We start from the raw sequence: 24,732 nt of genomic DNA, 5'->3' as shown, positions 1-24,732 counted from the left end.
CCGTATAACCCCACAAAGCAGTCGACATTACCACAGCGAGTTAAGAAAGTGGATAACTTCAAAAGCGCAGAAGCTACTATGGCGGCGGCCTTTCAGGAACACTGTTTACTGCTAGCATGCAACCATTTAGCTATGACTAGCAAAGCTGCCTTTTCAGATTATGTGGCAGCAACAGACTTCCACATGCACTGCACCAAGTGCACAGAAATGCTTAAGGGACTTTTGGCACCTTATTTTCTGAAGATGATAACATCAGATGTGGGAGATGAGAAGTTTAGTCTGCTTTTAGATGTGTCGAATGATGTCAGTGTGGTGTATCTAAGGTGGTGATGCAGTATTTTAGTGCTAAAAAAAAGAACTTGTGTCAACATATTTTGGGCTGGTTGAACTGAAGGCAGGTGAGTTCAAATCGATAACAAAGGCAATAGTTGAGTTTCTCAAAGTGTAACCTTAAAAAAAGAATCTTCAGGCTATTGGCTCTCATAATGCCTCTGTGTTATTACTGGGGTGCACGATGAAATACCAAGATATTTCTTGGTAAAGCTATTCTGTGTAAAGCAGAAGTCAAACTGTGAATGTCATGTCTAAAAACACTGTTAAACCACACACTATTGACGCATCAAGATAGACGTGCACAAACTGACACTAACCACATATGTCCAGTTATAAACTCATACAGATTCTGCTTGTGTATCTAGCAGATCTAACCACATCTCTGTGCAGATGGAAAAATATCAGACCACAGCAGCTCTTATTTTAAATTTGCAACCGAGCTGCTAGAGCCTCAAACTGGCAAGGGTCTCTAAAAGTAGTAGAACAAAATGATTATTTGCAGAACAGCAAATGCAGTACTGAATTTTTTTTCTTCATATCTTTAGTTTCAAATTATAAAACAGCATTTATTTCGGCAGAAAATCTCGAGGAGAACTTAAAGCTTCTCATTTGTATGATGTACAACTTCTTTGTTTTGCTGAACACAAAGAGTTTAAAATCCCATGGGAAGATAAGTGTAAAATACACCCCCAGAACCAACTATGCTAAAAATGGGGGGAAATTATTTTCGTCACTGGTATTCTACATGATTTCTGAATGACATAAAATGTGACAAACCAATACAACATATTCAGGTTTTTTTCTTAATCCAATTCTAAGTGTCTAATCTGTCACACCATTTATACAATGATCAGAAAATATTTTGGTGTAAATAGGTATTCCTTTTAAATAATAGTCTGTTGCACTGCATGTTCAGAGTAAAGCATGACTCTTAAAGGGTTGGTTAACCTATGTGTGTTTTACTCACCCTCGTGGCATCGTAGGTGTGTATGACTTTCTTCTTTCAGACAAATCCAGTCGGATTATATAAAAAAATATTTGGCAATAGGTGGGTGTTTTTTTCAACAGTCCAAAAGTAGTCAAATAATGTGCATCAATTCATAATAAAAAGTACCTCACATGGCTCTGAGAGGTGAATAAGGTCCTCCTGTAGCGAATCCATGTGTTTTTGTAAAAAAAATATACATATTTAAAATGTTATTCAAAACATATTTAAACACTTTTCTCTCACTTTCGTGAGAGCCATTCCGGGTGGATGAGAGTCATGCATGCACCGATGATAAGTGACGAACACAGAAGAGCGGAGGAGAGACAACAATACACCAATCACGAAGTAAAATCACTAAATTAGGCTTGCACGTATGATAGTCAGTGGAAGAGAAAAAAAAGTGTTTATAACGTTTTAAATATGGATATTTTTCTTACAAAAAGCGCATAGATTTGCTACAGGAAGCCTTTATTCACCCCCCAGAGCCATGTGAGACACGTTTTATTGATGGATGGGTGCATTTTATTTGACTATTTTTGGACTGCTGAGAAAAAAAACACACCTGTCTGCTGCCATTAAATAACTTGGAAGAGCCAGGACAGTGTTTAATTCAACTCAGATCAGATTCGTCTGAAAGAAGAAAATCATATACACATAGGGTGCCTTGAGAATGAGTAAAACATGGCCTAATTTAAATTTTTTGGTGAAGTAATCCTTTAAGCAAAGTTGCTAATGGCCAATATGCTAGCACTGAACATTTTTCAGGATTCAAAACAGTATTCAGCAAAAAAATAAAGAATGGCTATGTGCATAAACAGGGTTTCTGGTGGTTTTATGAAGATAAATTCAACACTTTATAAAGACATTTTAAATATCAATTATAGAAAATTCACGGAATAAAACTGGGGAAAATAATGTCAAATTATGTTCTCTAAATTTTGAAGCTGTTTTCCAATGCAAATATCTACATTTTCGTAAAGGGTTCACCCAAAAAAGAAAAAGAAAGAAAATTGTAATTTACTAAACCTCAAGTTGTTTTAAACCTGAATTAGTTTATTTCTGTTAGTCCCAGTCCCAGATAGTCTAACACAGTACACAACCCCACAAGGAGTTACAACCCCAGATCACCCAGATTTCTTCTTCTTCTATTACCTGGACCACATCACTGCAGACTGATGGTGCTCAGATTGGTCATCCACAAGCGTGATCCCAGCAGTCATGTCCTTGATGAATTCCTGCGCAGAGCCCGTGTGCTTTAATAAAAACAAATGCCGCGTTTCCACCGAAATTACCCGGAACATTTGTACCAGGAACTTTTTTTCCCAGGAACTTTTTTCCCTCCAGACCTGTTGCTTTTTGCGTTTCCACCGCGGTGTAAAGTACCGTGTAGATTAGGCAAATAGACTGGTGACGTAGGTCTGCGCGCGTTTCTCAATACAAAGTACCGCTGATTAAAAAAAAAAAAAAAAAAGTACGCTGATTTTGGACGTGCATCCTCGGTAGTTAGTTCAGACTTTGTGCATTCGACTCGGGAGTGTGATGTCCGCGAAGACACAAGTCCGGTAAATCTATAAACAGCAGCATACTTGATAACTTCAGTCTGCTCCTCATGGCTACAGCAATTTTCCTTACTGTATATTTACAATAAAACGAAATATGATATAAAATACCACTATGGAGCCAGAAGAGTCTCAATAAAGATAAATGCACACACTACATTCACATATGCACACACAGGATTCATAAATACACACACAAGATGCACAAATGCACACAAAATTCACAAATGCACACACAAAATTTAAAAAGCACAGAAGATTCACAAATGCATACAAAATTCAGAAATGCACACAAAAATCAGAAATACACACACAATTCAGAAATGCAAACAACATTTACAAATGCACTCAAGATTCACAAATGCACAGGACAAGATTCAGAAATGTATTTCTGATGCACACACACATATATCTTGATTTACAAACTGCTTGCGGTCTGTGAACTTCACTGCATTTGTGTGTGAATTTTGAGACTCCCCTGACTTGGCTTGACACACAAATGCTTTTTTTTAAACAGGGAATGATCAGCAACCAATCAGATATCTCCCTTCTTTTAGCCAATCACAAGAATGCACCCCATGTGGGGGGATTGTTTACTTATAAGCCAATCACATGAATGTGTTCACACAGCAATTGTATTAAATTGTATGAAAATACAGATGTTTAGATTACAATTCAGGTTTATTTTTTATTATTTTTTACTAAATATAAATGTAAAAATGTCTCAATACATATAGCCCAGTGACTGCAGAAAAAAAGTTAACCATGGATTCATAAATTTGCAATAGGCAATTATTTCATTTTATTGAAATATTTTAATGAAAGTAAAAAAAAAAAAAATGTTTAAACCTTTTTGAATATTTAAATATATCTAAATATTCTTTTGGATGCAATATAGAAGTCACTTTAATTATAATATTCAGTCCCTACATGAAGAGAGAGTCAGTGGTCCGCTGCGAGAGGAAAGTGGCTCTCTGGCTGCGAAAAGTGGGTCTCCGGCTGTCGTTCGCTTAGGAAAGTGAGTTGATCGCTGCGTGAGGAAAGTGAATCGTTCGCTCAACTTCGCTGCTTGAGGAAAGTGAATCGTTCGCTGAGGAAAGTGAGTCACTCGCTGGGTGAAGAAAGTGAGTCGTTCGCTGCGTGACTCGTGAGGAAAGTGAATCGTTCGCTGAGGAAAGTGAGTCGCTCGCTGGGTGAGGAAAGTGAGTCGTTCGCTGCGTGACTCGTGAGGAAAGTGAGTCGCTCGCTGCGTGACTCGTGAGGAAAGTGAGTCGTTCGCTGCGTGACTCGTGAGGAAAGTGAGTCGCTCGCTGCGTGACTCGTGAGGAAAGTGAGTCGCTCGCTGCGTGACTCGTGAGGAAAGTGAGTCGTTCGCTGCGTGACTCGTGAGGAAAGTGAATCGTTCGCTGCGCAAAGTGGGTCGCTGGCTGCGCAAAGTGAGTCGCCGGCTGTGTGAGGTAAGTGAGTCATTCGCTGAGGAAAGTGAGTCGTTCGCTGCGTGAGGAAAGTGAGTCGTTCGCTGATTGGCTTATAAGTGAACAATCCCCCACGTGGGGTGCATTCTTGTGATTGGCTAAAAGAAGGGAGATATCTGATTGGTTGCTGATCATTCCCTGTTTAAAAAAAGGCATTTGTGTGTCGAGCCAAGTCAAGGGAGTCTCAAAATTCACACACAAATGCAGTGAAGTTCACAGACCGCAAGCAGTTTGTAAATCAAGATATATGTGTGTGTGCATCAGAAATACATTTCTGAATCTTGTCCTGTGCATTTGTGAATCTTGAGTGCATTTGTAAATGTTGTTTGCATTTCTGAATTGTGTGTGTATTTCTGAATTTTGTATGCATTTGTGAATCTTCTGTGCTTTTTAAATTTTGTGTGTGCATTTGTGAATTTTGTGTGCATTTGTGTATCCTGTGTGTGTATTTATGAATTATGTGTGTGCATGTATGAATCCTATGTGTGCATATGTGACTGTAGTGTGTGCATTTATCTTTATTGAGACTCTTCTGGCTCCATATACCACTGCCTCCTTTCGTTTTCATTTAAGCATAATAACAACTGCAGAAATGTACTTAGTTCAGGGAAATGTGTATATGCAGCCATTACAATGAAACGAAATATTATATAAATTTGCCTTTTTTATTTTCATTTTAACATATAGATAAATTGAATACAGACCAAAGAAAACCTGTTAGATATACCCCGCAGCTGAATTATATGTTATGTTTAACCACTAAAGAGACATCAGAGCCAGCGGCACATATCAGAAGGTCTATCCCAGGAGAGGCTGCTCTCGGCGGATACATGAGGACTGAGCTCCCGCTGATTGAGTGGAGCTCACCGTCTACGAGATCGGCGAAACACATTTTTAAATAGGCGCTGTCTTTATAAATAAACCATAGATTTGAGTTTTAAACAACTACATTCTCGCCTGAAATACTTTTAAAATTACATTTCATGACACAATAACAGTAATATTTGAAAATTATCCGAATAAATGGTGGTTGAACTCAACCAATGCTGCGTGAACTCAGATCGCTTTGGCTACTGCAATTTTCCCCTCAGTATATTTACAATAAAACGAAATATGATATAAAATACCACTGCCTCCTTTGGTTTCATTTAAGCATAATAACAGCTGCAGAAATGTACTTAGTTCAGGGATATGTGTATATGCAGCCATTACAATGAAACGAAATATTATATTTATAATATTATATTATAATATTTTATTTTCATTTTAACATATAGATAAATTGAATACAGACCAAAGAAAACCTGTTAGATTTACCCCGCAGCTGAATTATGTTATGTTTAACCACTAAAGACACATCAGAGCCAGCGGCGCATATCAGAAGATCTGTCCGAGATGAGGCTGCTCTCTGCGGATACATGAGGACTGAGCTCCCGCTGATCGAGTGGAGCTCACCGTCTACGAGATCGGCGAAACACATTTTTTAATAGGCGCTGTCTTTATAAATAAACAACATATTTGAGTTTCAAACAACTACATTCTCGCCTGAAATACTTTTAAAATTACATTTCATGACACAATAACAGTAATATTTTGAAAATGTTGATCCGAATAAATGGTGGTTGAACTCAACCAATGCTGCGTGAACTCAACCAATCAGCATGTTTAGCGCTAAAGTCCCGCCCCCGAAAGTTCCGGAACTTTAAAAAAGTACCACCTCGCCAGCATAGACAGTAAAAGAAATGGACACAGCGACCCCATTGGAACTCAATTGAGACAAATGAAGCCCAGTTTTAGCGTTTTTTAGCACTTCCGTTTCTGACGCGCAGACTCAAACGAAGCTTGACGACGTCAGCAACCTGTCTGACAGATGTAAATCTTCTAAGTGGCTGTGCGTGCAAACTGCCATCGTTAATCTTGCAGAGACGGCGAGCTTGAGCGGGGAGTTCTTTGTCGTGAGTGAGCAGGATTAAGTATTCTGATTAATTATTTTGTATAGTATTTTAAAATGTAACGCCAGTACGCCATATTAAGTTAATTGCCTGCGAGCTTCTCCTCCTGTCTGTACGGTAATGCGACAGAGAGACGAGTGGTTATGACGCAATCGTTAGCCTATTTTTTTACAAAAACTGTTTATACGGGGCCATAATGTAACATAGAAGGTAATGGAGCCCTTTATACATTTTCGTGTATCTTTAGAAATAAATAATGGACAAACAGAGTATTTAAACGCCTCAGATGTAAAGTTATTCGCTGTCAAAGTGACGCCAAAATGAATGGGAGTCAATGGGAATGCTAACGCAAGTGAAGTTCTGCTACAAGATGGCAGCCCCCACCCGACTTCAACTTCCGGTCGAGTTCCTTGCCCCTTGCTCGCCAGCAGGGACTTTCTAGGGGGCATTTTTTTACCCGGAACTTTTATTTAGTTCCTGGTTCCTGCGGTGGAAACACACCAAGTACCGGACCAAGTCCCTAGTTCCTGGGTAAAGTTCCTGCGGTGGAAACGCGGCTAAAGGGATGCATTAAACAGGGCCTTACAATCGTAAAGGATATAGACTCCAATAAATGTGCATTTATAAATAAATAAATTTACTTACAACTTTGTCCAAGCTCTACAATGTAAATGCCATTTCCATTATGTCTGCATAGCATTTTGATGGATAACTGCAAAAGGACTCGCTGCGGTCCATCCACAGGATTATTGAATTCTGTGCTGAATCTTCATTCCAAAATATCATAAACATGAAAAATACAAAAACATGTTCAAACACTGTCAAATAATAAACATACATATATAAATAAATCTTTACAGAGAAAGTCAAATGTATTGACAAGTTTGTTTTAAATGCCAAAGACAAACTATACCATTCAGACGATGCTTTTAAATGACAAAACACAGAATTATAACACAATAAAAGGAAATTTAACACATTTGTGTCGATCGTTATTGTATCTCTATTTATACAAGATATATGCTATTATTACTTTTATTCTAAAATATATAGATTTGAACGTATGCAATTTACTTATGACCGTATATTCACCATAGACTGTATAAAAACAGATATTCACGCAGCATTACACTGGGTTCTAGGTTCTAGTGAGGCACTTGCATGACAGAACTTCATCTGAACCGTAGACTGTAAAAAAATAATCATCAGAACTAAGCTTATGTCAGCGATATCAAATGTAACGTTAAGATACGCGCTCCAGAAGAACTCTGAGGGAGGTGCTCATCTATGCTGCTCATTTGTTTCCCTTATAACATGCAGAAAAGACACAGTTCGAGTAGGAATCTTCTTTTTTTCCCCTAATTTTTCATCGATGTATATTCTGACGGATGTCTTACGCTGTCAGGTTTAGAGCAGTTCCTTTTTTTTAATTCCCGCCGTTCTTAATCCATACAGTGATCCGCGTTGAGCTCTCGCGCTCTGTTTGAACGGTCTCTAACGCAGCCCTGGGCTCAAATAATACATACAAACTGTATTTTTATCGTTCTCCACATAAGTTCAGCTCCGCTGTCCCGCATGGGAGAATATCTGTTTTAATATTTATAAGGAAAATACTGTGGAACCGCCTGTATTTTGATGCTTCAGAGTGCCGCGAAACGAACATTTAGATACAGTAATTTACACACAGAATATACGACTCTTTAAACCATACTTACTCTTCTGACACAACAAATGTAATTTTATACATTAAGCCAATAAATACGAATATTTTACTTACCAAAGTTGTATTCTAGTAAAATGTCCAAACTTTGTGGAGAAACTGACTAGAATGGCTGACGACCTTCTTCTCTCTTCAACAGCCTTCACGAGAATGACGAGATCTCGCATAAGTGATGTTGTGAACGTGATATTGCTATTGAATTGAGTCAACACATTTTTTTAAGTTATGAGGACAAATAACCTAGTTCAGTCAACTTTCAAACTAGTTGAGACACTGAAAACTTAAAATTGTTAGTTGAATGAACAAATTCAGTAACTGCAAGTTGTCAACATAAAAAAATTCATTGAAACAACTAAACTGCTAAATAATTTTTTACAGTGAATGCTTCAGATGCAAGTCATCAAAATAATACAATAAAATGATGGAAACAATACCATCTTAATTCATATTCCACTGTAAGGGTATTTTCACTTTGTCCAATATGTGTCATGAACTATACTCACCATTCAAGTAGGCCCCTATAGTTTTGTACAGTAGCAACAAAACTCTTAATGTTGTCTGCTCCGGTGATGGCGGCTGCTGCCACTGTTGATCTTTAGTTCATATTCTCCAGAGTCTGTGTTTGTGATGTCTTTGATGGTCAGAGATCTGTTCTGATGATCCAGCTTCAGTCTGTCTCTGAATCTCTCCTTACACTGATCATGTTAGGGCAGAAGCTGTGATTGTCATGCGTATCTTTCAGTGAAGCATGGTTCTGTGATCAGCAGTAAATCTCCATCCGAAGGCCAGAGAAGGGATCTCACGCTGAAACTCCAAATACATGCCACAGAAGAGTCCAGAAAATGCCTGTCACTGCAGCTCAATAAACAGAAGATTTAACTGCTTTCACTGATTCAACAAGACTAACTGATGAAAGTGAAACTTTTTTTTTTTTTTTTTTACCAGGGATTGATTCTTTTTAGCAATAAAAAAGATTCACCTTCTGCACCTTTAGTATTTGGACACCTACATTTCCCCCCCCCCCCTACCATTAAGTTACAGTCTTCAAACTGTTGAAGTCTTCATTGTGGCCAGACAAATGTTTGTCATTTTAAAAATGTAACCATTATATATGATGTATTTTACATAATTACACACTTTAGCGTGTGTGTGTGTGTGTGTGTGTGTGTGTGAACTAAAGGAGGATCTAACTGTCGGGGGAGGATTCAGACATTAGATTAACAGTCAGAATGTTTTTGGTGGACAGTATTATTACTTCAGACACTTAAAGAAAATGATTCACACATTTGTTTTGTTCTGTTTGTTCTTCTGTCATCTGATTTGTAAGTTATTAAACATTTTATTACTTCATTCTGCTTCATGGCAATAAACTAATGATACTGTTCAAAAGTATTTTCATCCAGTTAAGATTCAGGTTTCTATTTGTGTTTTCCATTTGCATGCATCAGAAATCATGGGAAATATACAGAATTTTTAACATTAAATTTAATTGAAAAGTAATGAAAATTAATTAAGTATATTAGAGGCACAGACATTTTTTTAGGGTGGATGGGTGGGTGGGGGTGTTCATTATTACATATAACTGATTGTTGAACATGATGTTGCAACTCATCTAAATGTATAAATGTGTATATATATATGTGTGTGTGTGTGTGTGTGTGTGTGTATTTGCTGCAGTAAAAAAAATACAGCAGTAATGAACAACTGTAAAAGTGATGTTAATTAATTGGTCAAAATGCAGTAAAACTATGAGTGAGATACTGTGAGCTGGATTTGTCTTATATGAAAATATCCCATTCATAGAAGAAATGTATTGAACGTGATCAGCATTAATAAACTTGTACTTTCATGCTTGAACTTGTGTAACTTTACTCTTGTATTTTACTGCACAGCTGATAAAACACCATAACAATGAAATGAGTGTCTGTCTCTGCTGCTGTTCTTTAATACACATTTTACAAACGAAACAACAGAAATCTTAATCAGTGTTAAATCTGTTTATTCTCCAGGTGTGTTTAGTGACACAGTGTCAGTGACGGAGGGAGATTCAGTCACTCTAAACACTGATCTTACTGAAATACTTGAAGACGATGAGATAGTGTGGAAATATGGAGCTGAAAACTCTCTGATAGCTGAAATCAATAAAGCTGCTGGAGTCTTCTCCACATTTGATGTTCCTGACGGTAGATTCAGAGACAGACTGAAGCTGGACAGACAGACTGGATCTCTGACCATCACAAACATCACAACTCAACACACTGGAGAATATAAACTAGAGCTGCGTGGAGCAAAACTATCATCACAAATATATCATGTTTCTGTCTATGGTGAGCAGAGATCATTTGTATGCCCTTATATATTATTTTGTATTTTTTACATATTGAATTTTTAAAAACATTTCACACTCTCACACACACACTCGCTGTGAACACAAAACCATTTTTAAACACATCAAATGAAAAATAGCACTATTGATTAGATTTATCCAGACTTTTTCTCTCATGTTTTCAGCTCGTCTGCCTGTTCCTGTCATCTGCAGAGACTGTTCATCATCTTCATCTTCATCACAGCAGAATTGTTCACTGGTGTGTTCAGTGGTGAATGTGGGTCATGTGACTCTCTCCTGGTACAAAGGAAACAGTTTATTGTCCAGCATCAGTGTGTCTGATCTCAGCATCAGTCTCTCTCTACCTCTGGAGGTGGAATATCAGGAGAAAAACAGCTACAGCTGTGTGATCAACAATCCCATCACAAACCAGACCACACATCTGGACATCACTCAACTCTGTCAACCATGTTCAGGTACAGCAGAACTGATATTACTTGATGCTGGTGCTGATATTTAAGTTTATTGACTGAGCTGGGGCCCGTTCTTCGTACGTCGCTTATTACATCCGAGATCAAATGACACATCCAAGATGATATCATCGTGCTAATCCTGATCCGGCTAATTGGGTTCTTCGAACACACCTGTTGTGTATGATTAGTATCGCTGGATTGAGTTATCTGAGATAATTGCGCGTTCATGTGTTGTCTTAAAAGGGGATATGTATTGATACTCGAAACCATGATCAGCAGTGCAGCGATTGGCTGGTGGCAAGACGGCAACGTAATGACGTCATATAATTTAAAATGACACCCGACGAAAACCTTGACACATTTCTGGACTTTTATAAGGAAACAGCCAAGCAAACAAAACTACATAAATGTTATAATAGATACATTAAACAGATAATAGATACATGTTTTTATTTTATTAGAATTTTTCTCATGATTCCCAATTATTTAGATTCGCAATTTATAATAGTTGTGCAGTCTTTACATTTTTATTTCAATGTAGAAATTATCTATTCATTTAATTTTATATTGGGACAGATTTGTTACGTGACAGCATTAATGAAAGTTTCTTAAGGGTCAATATCATGTTATCTGCATCTCCTGCGCTCCATCAAGCCACTCTTATAATAGCAGTCATCACTCAAAATAATGCACAACTCTATTATCTGTATAGCATGTGTGTAAGACTCTAATACAATTATGAAGTAATAATTTTATGACAAATATTTCAGTGAGTAAAACTGGCTGTGTCTATAGTAGGCTGTTATCGACTACACGGCATTTTTATATTATTTTTTAAATATTTTTTTTAATGATTATTATTTTAAATGATTGATACTCTTGTAATAAAGTAGCGGTGGTAGCAGACATATTTTGAGTATCAGTTCTGGTTGAAAAGAAGCGATCTAATCCTGTTTACATGAAATAAGCCTGCTCCCGAGCAGGTTTAAGCTAACGGACCTGTTGCTATGACAGCAGCTCCGGGATGAGCTTCGAAGAACCAAACGATCCAAGATCATGCCAAATCGTCAACAATCAAATCCAGCTAACGGAGTTAGCGACGTACGAAGAACAGGCCCCTGATCTCAGTTTGATGTTTTTATTCCTCAGACTCTGTCCACTGTTGTGGTTTTACTGAAACTGTGATCCGATTGGTCCTCTCTGCTCTGGTGGGCGTGGCTTCAGCAGCTGTTCTGGTTTATGACATCAGATCCACAAGAGGAAGAAGGATCTGACAATCCTCAAATTCAAACTTTTTTTTCTTTACATTTGTTATGTTTTACTTTTTTAATATTAATGTATTAATTCTTCATTTATAATAATGTATTTAATCATATAATAATTTACATTAATCATTCTAGTCATTTCTATTCCTATTTCATAGATTCATTTATGGATTAGTCATTTATATTATTTATTGTTTAGCCATTGTTTAGTCTTGACTGTGTTTCAAGGACTGTCTTCACGAATAAGAGATATGAGGAATGTTTTGGTAAAACAATACGTTTTGAATTTGTGCTGCTCAGACGAAGTCTAAGCATTGAAACATACACAATTAAGACTATTCAATAAACTCTTCTTCTTTTATCATCACTCCATCTCCGGCTCTTCTCTGGGTTTTTCTTCAGTCAACTTCTTGGCTGACAGAAGACTGTTAATAGACTTATTTTTAACAGGTCTTTGGTATTCGATATTACTGTTCCCAGACAACAGGGACAGGGGATCTGGCATCTGGGGCTGGATCTGGATTATCTGGTATGGAGGCATGATCTAACAGTATGGATATATATCCAATAGAATTATTAATTTCTTTTAGTTTTACTAAATTTCCAAAGATGTTAAATACCAGTTTTTGCCTTACTGTTTTGGTGTATTGAGTGAAGTAATTTAAAACAATTTTAGATAAGGCAGCGACATGACATAAAATGTGAAAAGGATTCCCTGATAAGGTGTTTTTTTGTTGTTTGTTTTGCTTCAGACTACTGTAGTGATTCTGAACTGTTGCACTGAAACAGTCCATTGTACTACATCGCCTTATAATTAACTTTTTCACTATTTGATTTTTTGAATGAACTATTTTTATGCTGTAAATGTGTTGATATTTAACCACCATTCAAATGTATTCTCACTCCCTTGCAGCTACAATATAGACCTATGCAACTATGGTTAATAAATGTAAATATTCATTTTTCAATTTCAATTATGTTGTGAATTATTAGTGTTACGAATATTAGATTTGTATTTCCTTGGTTGCTATACGTACAATTATGAAACAAAATGAAAATAGGTTAAAGCCTTTTATAAGCTTATGGGGCTGTCACGTGATGAAGGAACAACTCAAACCCAAAGTAAGTAGTAGTAGACGTTAGGGAAGTAACACGTAACATTTTAATTATACCTTGATAAAATTAACTAAATGACTCCAAAAAAGATTCGTTTATTTTGCTGAACGAGAGTCAAAGGTCCGAGTCGGTAAAATTACCCGAACTTCCCATCACTAGTTGAGGCTCCAAGTGAACCATACCATTACCAAAACCGTTCTGATCACTGATTGGCTGGAGAGAATCATCACTACCTGCGTCACTGAACTTGTGACTCAAACACAAAAGAACCGCTGAGTTTAAATCAGCACAGCCAGCCAACGATCGAACGCAACTATTTTGAATGAACATACCTTTTTTTTTTTACAACCGAAAAATGTTTTGTTGTCTGTTGTGGAAGTACAGATGTTCCTCTCGTTGATAGCAGAGGATGGATCTAGCAAGAGCTTGATGTGGCGACGCAAAATGAAAAAGTTTTTTGGCTGTAGAGGCAGCGCAAATATAACATGTGAATCCCGCCCACTCTAAAGTGGTACTAAACTGCAGTGGAAACGCAAACTGTGCCAAACCGAGCCATACTTTACCATACTGTGCCATGCTGAGCTGAGTCGTACCACATTGTGGAAAGCATAATAAAAACGTACAAAAAAAATCCATAGTTAAGATTTCCCCCCCCCCACCCCAGAACAGCTCATTCAAACACACCCCCACATGTCTACGTCACGATGAGGAAATATTTTCGTAATGCTGCCCAAATGTTCACGCAAAGAAAGAAGGCATGGTTTCAGTAACCACTGTTGCAGAGATGTCAGGGAGATGCTGTGTGTATCTAGTAGAAAGCGCTTTATTTGGACCTATCTGAAAGTAGATGCATTTAGGAATCTTTAAGATTACTTACAACAGAACAGCAACGCATTTTATGGACTACAGTTTCATGAAAATAGTAGAGGAAGTACTTCTGACTTTGCTATGACAATCTGAGGCTTCTGAATCAGCTATTATAAGTATGTTTTTTTTATTAGTTTCGGTATTTGCTATTGAATGTTCAAATGTGGAGTTTTGCGTAGTGTGTGTGTGTGTGTGTGTTTGAGAGAGAGAGCAAGCGAGAGAAACAGTGGAGTCAGCTGTCTTAACCATGTGTGGCTTGTGTACTGCAGACACAGGAGCTTCATCACTGTGTCTGTCACACGACTCTGTTCTTCTTTTGGGCTTGAACTGATGGTAAAACTACAGACGACGAGTGCTTGCAGTGTTTTTGCATTCCATTTGTTGAAGTCACTGATATATTACTCCTTCTTTCAGACTATTCTTCGGTTACATTGTATCTTCTCCCATTTTCTATTTCCTACTGTAAAAAAACATTGGCGATTCTCCACTTCTTGACCAAGAGTTCTTATCACAACTGTGCACCTCCTTGAGTTTATTGAACTGAATAATAGTTCGACAAATAGCCCTCAAGTGCTATTGGAGGTAACAAAATGTTTTATTAGAAGGAAATCCATTGATTTTCGTCAGAGATCTAGAAATGGCCATAGAATTGAATTAGAGAGGCAAGTTCAGGCGGTGGAACAGGATCTCAGAAATACTCATTGTCAACAAAAAGAAAAATAATTAAATGCACTTAAATCAGAGTTAAAACAGTTGCTCTTACACAGAGCCCCTTTATTATGCACTGCACATCAGTCTTACTACTTTAATGGGGAGAGACTGAGTAAATTATTAGCGCTATGGATTAAACAGATAAAACACGCTATAAAGAAGGATGGCATCTTGTACACTCAAACCGAAGATATAACTCGGATTTTTAAATCTTGCTATAAACAATTATACACTTCTGATTCTTCAGCAGTTTCCCCTCTCCATATCTGATGAACAACATTTAGAGATGCTAAATGCCCAACTGTCATTAGATGAACCGAACAGGGATTTATCCAAATGGTTAAAACGCTTTACAATTGTTGTTCAGCATGGTTTCTTACAGGCTCCTTAGCATCTTTTGCTCTCGGCAGGGGTACCCGTCAAAGGTAAGGGATATTTAGCTCTTTGTTTCCAATATTTCTGTGTCTGTTCCTGAGTGCTTGCCTCTTCCTCCGCCTGAGCTTAATACAGCCATTTCTAGATTTATATGGATGAAGAAAAAAAGCAGAATCCGACTTAAGATGATGCAGCGTAAGAAACTAGATGGAGGTCTGTCTTTACTTAATTTTGAATTACATAATTTATCCTTATAAATGAGGGGAATCAGAGGCTGGGTTAACTCAGATTCTCCGGTTCCATGGTGAGTTCTGGAAGCGAATATTATCCATCCAGTTTTAAAGATTTCAAAATCTTTCAATAAAACGTATGAAATAAAAACATTGAAATTTACTTAATGTATGGAAAAAGGTGGAGAAAATTACAGGTGGATATTTTGTATATACTAAGACAACTCCATTATGGCATTATCACCATTTATGCACCGGTCTGATGCTGGTGTTCATAATTTGAATGACATATATTGTGATAACGGCCTCAAATCATTTGAGTACTTAAGTGTAGAGTTTTCTTTACCTGGATTCTCTTTTTTTCTATATTTAAGACTGAGGTCAGCTTTAAAGGCCTACGGCATTCCTTGGGACACCAATGTGCTTACTCATCCTCTGTGGGAATGGTTGAATAATGATGCCTTGCCTTGCCTAGTGGTTTAGTTTCTAAGATTTATAATTCAATTCTCATACTACAGTATACTTATATTCCAGCTATCCACTCCTGGGAAAGGGATGGTTTTGTTCAACCTGATTGGGATGTGGTATGGGCCAGATGTTTTACCAGATGTTACATTATAAATGTATTAATAGAGCCTATTTCACTCCTAATGTACTATACAAGATGAAGCTTAGAGCTGATCCTCACTGCCATTTATGTAATAAATCCACAGTAGGCTCTTACTTACAGATGTTTTGGGAATGCCCAGTGGTGGTTCATTTTTGGAAAACTGTATGTTCCGTTCTACACTACACTACACTCAGAACAACACTGAGATGTTGCTAGATAGGATGAAAAGTTGGTATCCCTACTATACTTCACTGATTCTTCCTCTTTCTCTGTATAAGTGGACAGCTTCATGGCATCTGTTTGTTCATAGTTCTTTTGAACCATGACTTAATATAATTAGCAAACATTTGTTCACCCGTAAGATTTAAAGGGGGTCATATGATGCTTTTTTAAGATCACTATTTGGTGTAACAGAATATGTAATGTTTAAAAAAAAATTTTTCTAATTATTTTTGTGATCAACATTTTTATTCAGATTAATTTCACTTTCAGAAATAAATCTGAATAAAAATGTTGATCACAAAAGAAAATTGAAAAAAAAAAAAAATATTTTGAACATTGCATATTCTGTTACACCAAATAGTGATCTTAAAAAAGCATCATATGACCCCCTTTAAATCTTGGACCCAAGCCATCTATCTGGAGACAACAATATCACACACTTACGGGTGAATGTTTTCAAAGTTAACAAACACTTTGGCACACAGAGAGCCCACTAACTGCATCCGGGTAAACCAGAAAACCTTGCAAACAAATGTTTGCTAATTATATTCATTTCTTAAACAAAACCATTTTTGTGATTCCACATTCAGCCATGTTTTTTTTTTTCTTTCTTTTTCCTGATAATGGTTTGTTTTCCTCATTCCTGAAAACTCATTCCTGAAGAGTGCAGACCATCATCATCATCATAATGGCCAACAAGTTCGTATCTGGACACTGTTAAGTTCCCTTAAATTGAGATTATCTGTCTACATTTTTCTCTGACTCTACTTTAACATTTTGAGGTCCAACTTCTGAACTTCTCTTCCTGATAGCTGTTCAACGGCCATAACAACAGATGAACAATGGCATTCTTTTTTTTTAAATCTGATTAAATTCAGATTAATACATTTTTTATTGTGTAAACCACTGATCAATGTCATGATAATTTAAACATTACAACAGAAAGTCATACATTGTATTTATGACAGTAAAATGGAACTAATATATTGACAGACAGAAACTTGACACAATGTTTAAATATAATGGTGGGATGTCAAAAAATATGTTCTTAGAAATGACTACTGCTTCTCTAGAAGTAACTACTGACTCGCAATATATTTATTTTTCTGCAGGGTCAGCGCTTTTACAGCTTTTCTCACTTCTCATCTTCTCATGCCACATCTCTTTTCTCATGCAATCCAAAAATATTGCTTAGCAAAGAGGACACTGACAATGTGCTTTCAGACAAGAGAGTAGTTTACTTTTGATATGAAACAAAATCTCAGCTTTCAAAGTATATAATATTTTAATAGCAATAATATTAGTAATTTTAATGGTCTTTTTTTTATTTGTATTTATTCTTTTACACCAGCACTGATAGCTATTTCAGTCTAGAATGGAAAAAACATTGTTAAACCACACGTTATTGACACATCAAGACAAACATGCACTGACGTTAACCACACATGTCCAGTAATAGACTCATGTATGTGAAGACTCTGTTTGTCTATCCAACAGATCAAACCACATCTCTGAAGAGATAGAAATATACCAGACCACAGCAGGTCTTATTTATGACTTACAAACTGAGCTGCTAGAGCCCCAAACTACCGGGAGTCTCTAAAAGTAGTAGAGCAAAGGATCATATTTACAGAATAACATTAAAATCGCAATAGACCTACTAATATGTATGGCCATCTTAATTTATTTGATTTCAAATGTTAAACCATCAGTTTTTAATAATGCTATAAGTTTTATACACTCGACAATGCTGATTTTTACTTGCACTTGGTGCTTGCAGAGTTTTAATATTAAGTTCATACAGCAAAGTTTGTCTCATGTACATTTTTTAAGCATTTTTTTTCCCGAAGCATTTTATTCATCTTTATCTAAATGACACATTTTAGTCCACTGGGTTTTCTTGGTCATACAGGGCAAAACTAAAGTTTTTTTGCTGAAAATAAAAATGCTTTTTTTAATGTTAATGTTCAGTCAGACTCTTGGTAGATGCAGTCCTTCTCACCAATCCCAAATCACAACTATAGACTCCTGGTGAAAGTGATCACACAGCTGGATCTTGCACTGACTAAAGACGTTTGATTATCTTCTGACGACACCTGCATACACCACTTCATCCTCTTTAACTTTCTGTTAAAAAAAAGATTTAAAAAAATATATATAATAAAACGTTTGAAACCCGGACATTTAATGAGATTTAGTTTGAGGTAATTTTATATATCATCAATACACATAACTTTGACATGCAAATAATTAAACAAATTCTATTACAGTGGACATTAATGACCAAAATTTGAGAATCAAAACATTTAGAAATGGACAGGAACCAAATAGGCTACTTAATACAATGTTGTAAGTAATAAAAACTAAAAAACTAAAAATGTAGCTCAATTGGTAGAGCATTGTGTTTGCAAGCACAAGGTTAGGGGTTCAAATCTCAGGGAACACATGTTAGGAGAAAATTGTTGGCCTGAATGCAATTTTTTTAAAGTAAATACAGCCCTATTATAAAGAAAGATTGACTTTTTATTGAAGTTAGAGATCCTGCAATGTTTTTTGCAGTGTTTCTCAGTGGCTTATATGGACATTAGGTTCTAAAGTTGTTCTAAAGTTATTACTCATTATATTATATTACTATTATATTACTTATTCAGTTACTCACTAAATTGAAATAAAAGCTGGGTTTTTATTTCAGAAACAGTTCCTGTTTTACGCAGAAAGGCCGGAAAAAGCTGGTTGAAGCTACGTTTTTGCCGGTTTTAGATTATGGAGATGTGTTTTACAGACACTCCACAAATACCTTGTTGAAATCGTTGGATTCTGTGTATCATTCAGTATTGAGATTTATGATGCATGCAAAGTACTCTGTTCATCACTGTGTACTATATGAAATGGTCATTTTAACTGTCACTTAACACTAGAAGGTTTAAACATTGGTTGATCTTTGTGTATAAATCAATAACTGGACATACTCCTTCATATTTAACTACACTCTTAACACCAATAGATCTGAATACAAGCTAAGATCAAGTCACTGTAAAACCCGACAAGTTAACTTAACTCAAACGGTTTGAGTAAACAGATATCCTTAAAAACCTGACAAGTTATGTTAACTCAAACCGTTTGAGGAAACCAACTGCCTTAAACCATTTAAGTTGAAAAAACTAACAGTTATGAGTACTCTGAACTTAATTCAGTTGAGTTCACTGAAAGAAGATATACATTGCAATTAAGTGATTAACTGAGTGATAATAGTGAATTAGTGATGAACAGCTGCTGTTAACAAACAGAATCACTGAAGAAAAGAGAAACACAAGAACTACTACAACTGACTTCAGACACAGACTTAGATGAAATCAACTGAAATAAAATACATGAAATCTCTCAAGATCTGATGAAACAACCCCACAAACAGCATCAGCAGCTCCACTTATTAATAACCAGACTGACTTTATTTCTGTCAGACGTCTACAGAAGATCTTATTGAGAATGAACTAAGGTTTAGATGTTGATTTATTGTTTCATTTGAAGTAACCATGTTAGAGATCAGTGTTTGCTTTAGTTGGGCTCTTGACCCTTGACTTCTGTCTTAGTCTTTTCTCTGGCTGTTATAACCGAGTGTTTCTAAAACATGTTTGTGATAACTCAAAAGCCCAGAAGAAATAAGTGTTAACCTGTATTTAGGTGTAGGTTTTTATATGTTATATCAGTGATGAGAATCATTAATTATTGATCTGTACGGAGTCTAATCTCTGATAAAATAGACGTGTAATTAGTAGAAGTGATTCCAGTAAAAATGACACTAAGAGCCATAGCTTCTGTGGTAATCAGTTAAAAATTACTTTCTAAACATTTTTGTACACATACATTTTTTCTTCTATGCCAGTAGTTGGTCAAACACAGACATCAATAATCAGAATATGAACCTCTACAATGGTGACGGAAAAACATGCTGCAATGCATTCTGGGTACTATTGTAGAACAAAACTCATCCATGGCTCCCAGCATGCTCTGCAGGATTTTTTTTTTATGGTCACCATTGTTGAGGTTCATATTCTGATTATTGATGTCTTTGTGTGACTGTTTGACACCGTAGAAGACCAAACTGTTTGAAAAGTCAATATTTCATTAATTTCAATAATTCATATTAACTGATTATCACAGATCCACTGTCTCTTAGAATCACTTTTACTATCATCAATCAAATTACACAACACATATTTCATCAGAGATTAGACTCCGTACGGATCAATAATTGATGATTATCATCACATATATCAAATATAACAACCTACACCTAGGTACAGGTTAACACTTACTTCTTCTGGGCTTTTGAGTTACAACAAATGTGTTTTAGAAACATATGGTTATAACAGCCAGAGAAAAGATTAAGACAGAAATCAAGGGTCAAGAGCCCAACTAAAGCAGACACTGATCTCTAACATGGTTACTTCAAATGAAACAATAAATCAACATCTAAACCTTAGTTCATTCTCAATAAGATCTTCTGTAGACGTCTGACAGAAATAAAGTCAGTCTGGTTATTAATAAGTGGAGCTGGTGATGCTGTTTGTGGGGTTGTTTAATCAGATCTTGAGAGATTTCATGTATTTTATTTCAGTTGATTTCATCTAAGTCTGTGTCTGAAGTCAGTTGTAGTAGTTCTTGTGTTTCTCTTTTCTTCAGTGATTCTGTTTGTTAACAGCAGTTGTTCATCACTAATTCTCAATCAGCACTTAGTTAATCACTTCATTACTTAAATGCAAAGTTTTAAAACTTACAGGGTTTAAATCAAGGCAATCTATTTACTCAAAAGGTTTGAGTAAAGTTTACTTATCGGGTTTTACAGTGCTATTTCTTTTGTTTGTTTTCTTAATTGCAGAATATTTATCATGTGCATCCAGTCCTTCGTGCTGTCTTTGCTGTAAACTGGTTTAAAGGGACAGAAGTGAGAGACTTATTTACCCTCATTTGATAAAACTGTTTTGAAAAAAAATTATTTTACATTTAGAAATTTCTAGAATCTCAGGTTTTTTATTAGTGTAAAAACTTTTCCAAATTCCTTTTTCCAAAATAAAAAAAGTAAGTAAGTGAAATTTTCACTTATTTTTCACAAAATCTTGAAGTGTTCCTGTAGCTCAGTAGCAGATATTGCGTTATAAAGCACAAGTTTGGGGGTTCGATTCCCCGGGAACACATGATAGGTGAAAATTGTTAGCCTGAATGCACTGTAAGTCGCTTTGGATAAAAGTGTCTGCTAAATGCTTTAATTTACATTTACTCAATAAAATGTAACATGTCAAGTTACATGTACTTATTATTTATTTATTTTTTTACTTAACTTAGTTAAGTAGATTTACTTAATTTCCAAATGTGTTAAATTTACTTGAAAAATGCTTGTGCAAAAACTTGCCAAATAAAAATTAAGTAAATTTACTAATTCTTTTTTTTCAGTGTAGATCAGAAAACAAGCTAAGATCAAGTAGATACATACTGTATGATGTTCCACAAATTAAAACAGAGTTTGGTAAAACTGCTTTTAGTTATAGTGCTCCAACTTCATGGCATGAGTGGAAAACCAGCTAAAACTGGAGGTTTTTATTTCACAGACTGAATTCAAATCTTATCTAAATCAAATTTATCATTATGTTTGTGATTGTTTTAAATGGTGATTTTTTTTGTTGCTGTATATATTAATATTTTTGTGCATCCCTGTCTTTTTTGTTGCTTGTTGTCTGTTAAAGTGTATCTTCTATGTGCTGCCTTCTTGGCCAGGGCTTACTTGGAAAAGAGATTGTAATCTCAATGTGATTTTCTTCCCTGGTAAAATAAAGGTAAATTAATAAAGGTAAATAAATAAATAACATAAATTATCTTACTGGTTTCTGTGCATCTCTTTTGTAGAACGTTGTTTCAGCGTAAGTGATCTCTTCTGGATGCGTCTCAGCTGTTTAAACAGAAATGACAGAAGAATTATTATCCCAAAACTCAATTTGATCTAGATCTTATGTAGTTTTATTACAACATGTTATTAGCACCCTTCATTTGTTTTTGTTCAAGAAACTGTTTCCACTTGGATATACATCACAATAGGAAAATAATAGAATATTGACCCTTATGTTTCACTAAAGCTTTAAACAATTTTGACCAACTTTTATATGAATAAATCATTCAGTAATCAGCCATAGTCACAAAGTTAATTGTTAAATATTTTAGCTAATTCAGTAAACAAATGTTTGTATTGTACATTAATTACACTGCAATTCTACACTGTACACATTTCAAAGATGACATTCTTGTTCAAAGCCGTTAAAAGTGTTAATGCACAGAAATATGTTTAATGCTCAATTGTTTTTAGTGATATTAAATAATTCACAGACGTATAGCTGTTGTACTTATACAACAATTCCTGACTTTATCACTAAAAGGATGAAAAATCATTTTTGCAAATAATTTATATATCAAACCCAGAAGAACTGTACAATAAAAGTAAGTAGCTGTGTTTTTGTATGGTGAAATGTAATTTTCATTGAAACACAAGTGAAACATCAACATAGAAATGTTCATTTGAACACCAGAAGTATGGTCATCAAGTGTTGTGTAGGCTAACTTGTTATTGAAATTACTTAGATTTGCATTTCTGTTTATATCCGGTGTGTTTCATTTTCAGTTTTGATAAATATAGATCTTTGTTTTGTGTGAGTGAGATGAGTAAAGAGTGCTGACTGGTGATATTAATATAGATCAGTGCTTCTCAAGCCAGTTCCTGGAGGCACACCAACACTACACATTTTATAACTTTCCTAGTCAAACACACCTGAATCTGCTCATCAGCTTGTTAGTAGAGACTCCAGGACCAGAAATATATTGGTCAGATAAGGGAGACATTCAAAATGTGCACTGTTGGTGTGCCTCCAGGAAATGGGTTGGGAAACACTGATAGATATAATTGCCAAGCCCAATAATTACACATATATATATTGTGGCTTTTTCTTCAAGCAAAGAGTTATTTGTCATAACACTTTGTATCACTTGCCTTCTAGATCAGTTTTTCTACATTTCCTGCAGATGTAGAAGATCACGACTGCAGCCACAATCAACAGAGATCCAGCAGAAGCAATGGAGATCGACAGTATAGGAAAATCTGGGGGATGTGAAGTAGACGGTCAAACTAGTACTGTAATGATAACAAAGTTTGTCTGATGTACAACAAAAGACAGAGATTAAATCATCACTAATGTCAGCTCTGCTGTACCTGCACATGTGTGACAGAGCTGACTGATGTTCAGATGTTGAGTCTGGTTGCTACAGAGTTGAGTGATGTCCAGATGTGTGGTCTGGTTTGTGATGGGATTGTTGATCACACAGCTGTAGCTGTTTTTCTCCTGATATTCCACCTCCAGAGGTAGAGAGAGACTGATGCTGAGATCAGACACACTGATGCTGGACAATAAACTGTTTCCTTTGTACCAGGAGAGAGTCACATGACCCACATTCACCACTGAACACAACAATGAACAATTCTGCTGTGATGAAGATGATGATGATGATGATGATGATGAAGAGCATTGTGAAGAGTTACTGCTGATGACAGGAACAGGAAGACGAGCTGAAAACATGAGACAAACAAGTCTGGATAAATCTAATCAATAGTCTTATTTGTGATTTGATGTTCACAGTTTATGAACTATAAAATTATTTTAAAATTCAGTATGTACATTTAAATTTATTCATTTAGCAGATGCTTTTATCCAAAGTGACATACAAATGAGGACAAGACGCAATCAAAATCAAGAAAAGAGCAATGATATATAAGTGCTATAACAAGTCTCAGTTAGCTTAACACAGTACACATAGCATGGGATTTTAAATAATATAATAAATAAAAAGAAAACGGATAGAATAAAAAATATAAAATTAGAATAGTGAGTGCTATAGAGAGTTTTATGTAAACAATGCAAAATAATATATAAGGGCATACAAATGATCTCTGCTCACCATAGACAGAAACATGATATGTTTGTGATGATAGTTTTGCTCGACGCAGCTCTAGTTTATATTCTCCAGCGTGTTGAGTTGTGATGTTTGTGATGGTCAGAGATGCAGTCTGTCTGTCCAGCTTCAGTCTGTCTCTGAATCTACCGTCAGGAACATCAAATGTGGAAAAGATTCCAGCAGCTCTCCTGATTTCAGCTATCAGAGAGTTTTCAGCTCCATATTTCCACACTATCTCATCTTCTTCAGGTATTTCAGTAAGATCAGTGTTTAGAGTGACTGAATCTCCCTCCGTCACTGACACTGATTCACTAAACACACCTGGAGAATAAACAGATTTAACACAGATTAAGCTTCCTGTTGTTTCATTTGTAAACTGTGTATTAAAGAACAGCAACAGAGACAGACACTCATTTCATTGTTATGGTGTTTTATCAGCTGTGCAGTAAAATACAAGAGTAAAGTTACACAAGTTCAAGCATGAAAGTAAAAGTTTATTAATGCTGCTCACATTCAAT

General features: G+C 35.9%; 2 protein-coding genes across 2 annotated transcripts in view; one reads left to right on the top strand and one right to left on the bottom strand.

Annotated features, from left to right (window-relative positions):
- The window catches only part of LOC127987106 (SLAM family member 5), a 67,904-nt gene that overhangs the window by 19,512 nt on the left and 23,660 nt on the right, over nt 1-24,732 (top strand). The window lies entirely within an intron of this gene.
- LOC127988026 (SLAM family member 9-like) overlaps nt 17,100-24,732 on the bottom strand; it is a 291,317-nt gene continuing 283,684 nt past the window's right edge. Inside the window, exons 3-6 of the mRNA XM_052590522.1 lie at nt 23,475-23,828; nt 23,256-23,363; nt 22,099-22,166; nt 17,100-18,349 (exon numbers count right to left, since the gene is read on the bottom strand). Of these exons, the coding sequence (XP_052446482.1) occupies nt 18,302-18,349; nt 22,099-22,166; nt 23,256-23,363; nt 23,475-23,828 (578 nt within the window). The 3' untranslated portion in view covers nt 17,100-18,301. The remainder of the gene's footprint in view (nt 18,350-22,098; nt 22,167-23,255; nt 23,364-23,474; nt 23,829-24,732) is intronic.

The sequence above is a fragment of the Carassius gibelio genome, chromosome B22, assembly GCF_023724105.1.
Source record: "Carassius gibelio isolate Cgi1373 ecotype wild population from Czech Republic chromosome B22, carGib1.2-hapl.c, whole genome shotgun sequence".
Taxonomy (NCBI): Eukaryota; Metazoa; Chordata; class Actinopteri; order Cypriniformes; family Cyprinidae; genus Carassius; species Carassius gibelio.
This window is presented reverse-complemented; position numbering and strand designations above follow the sequence as displayed.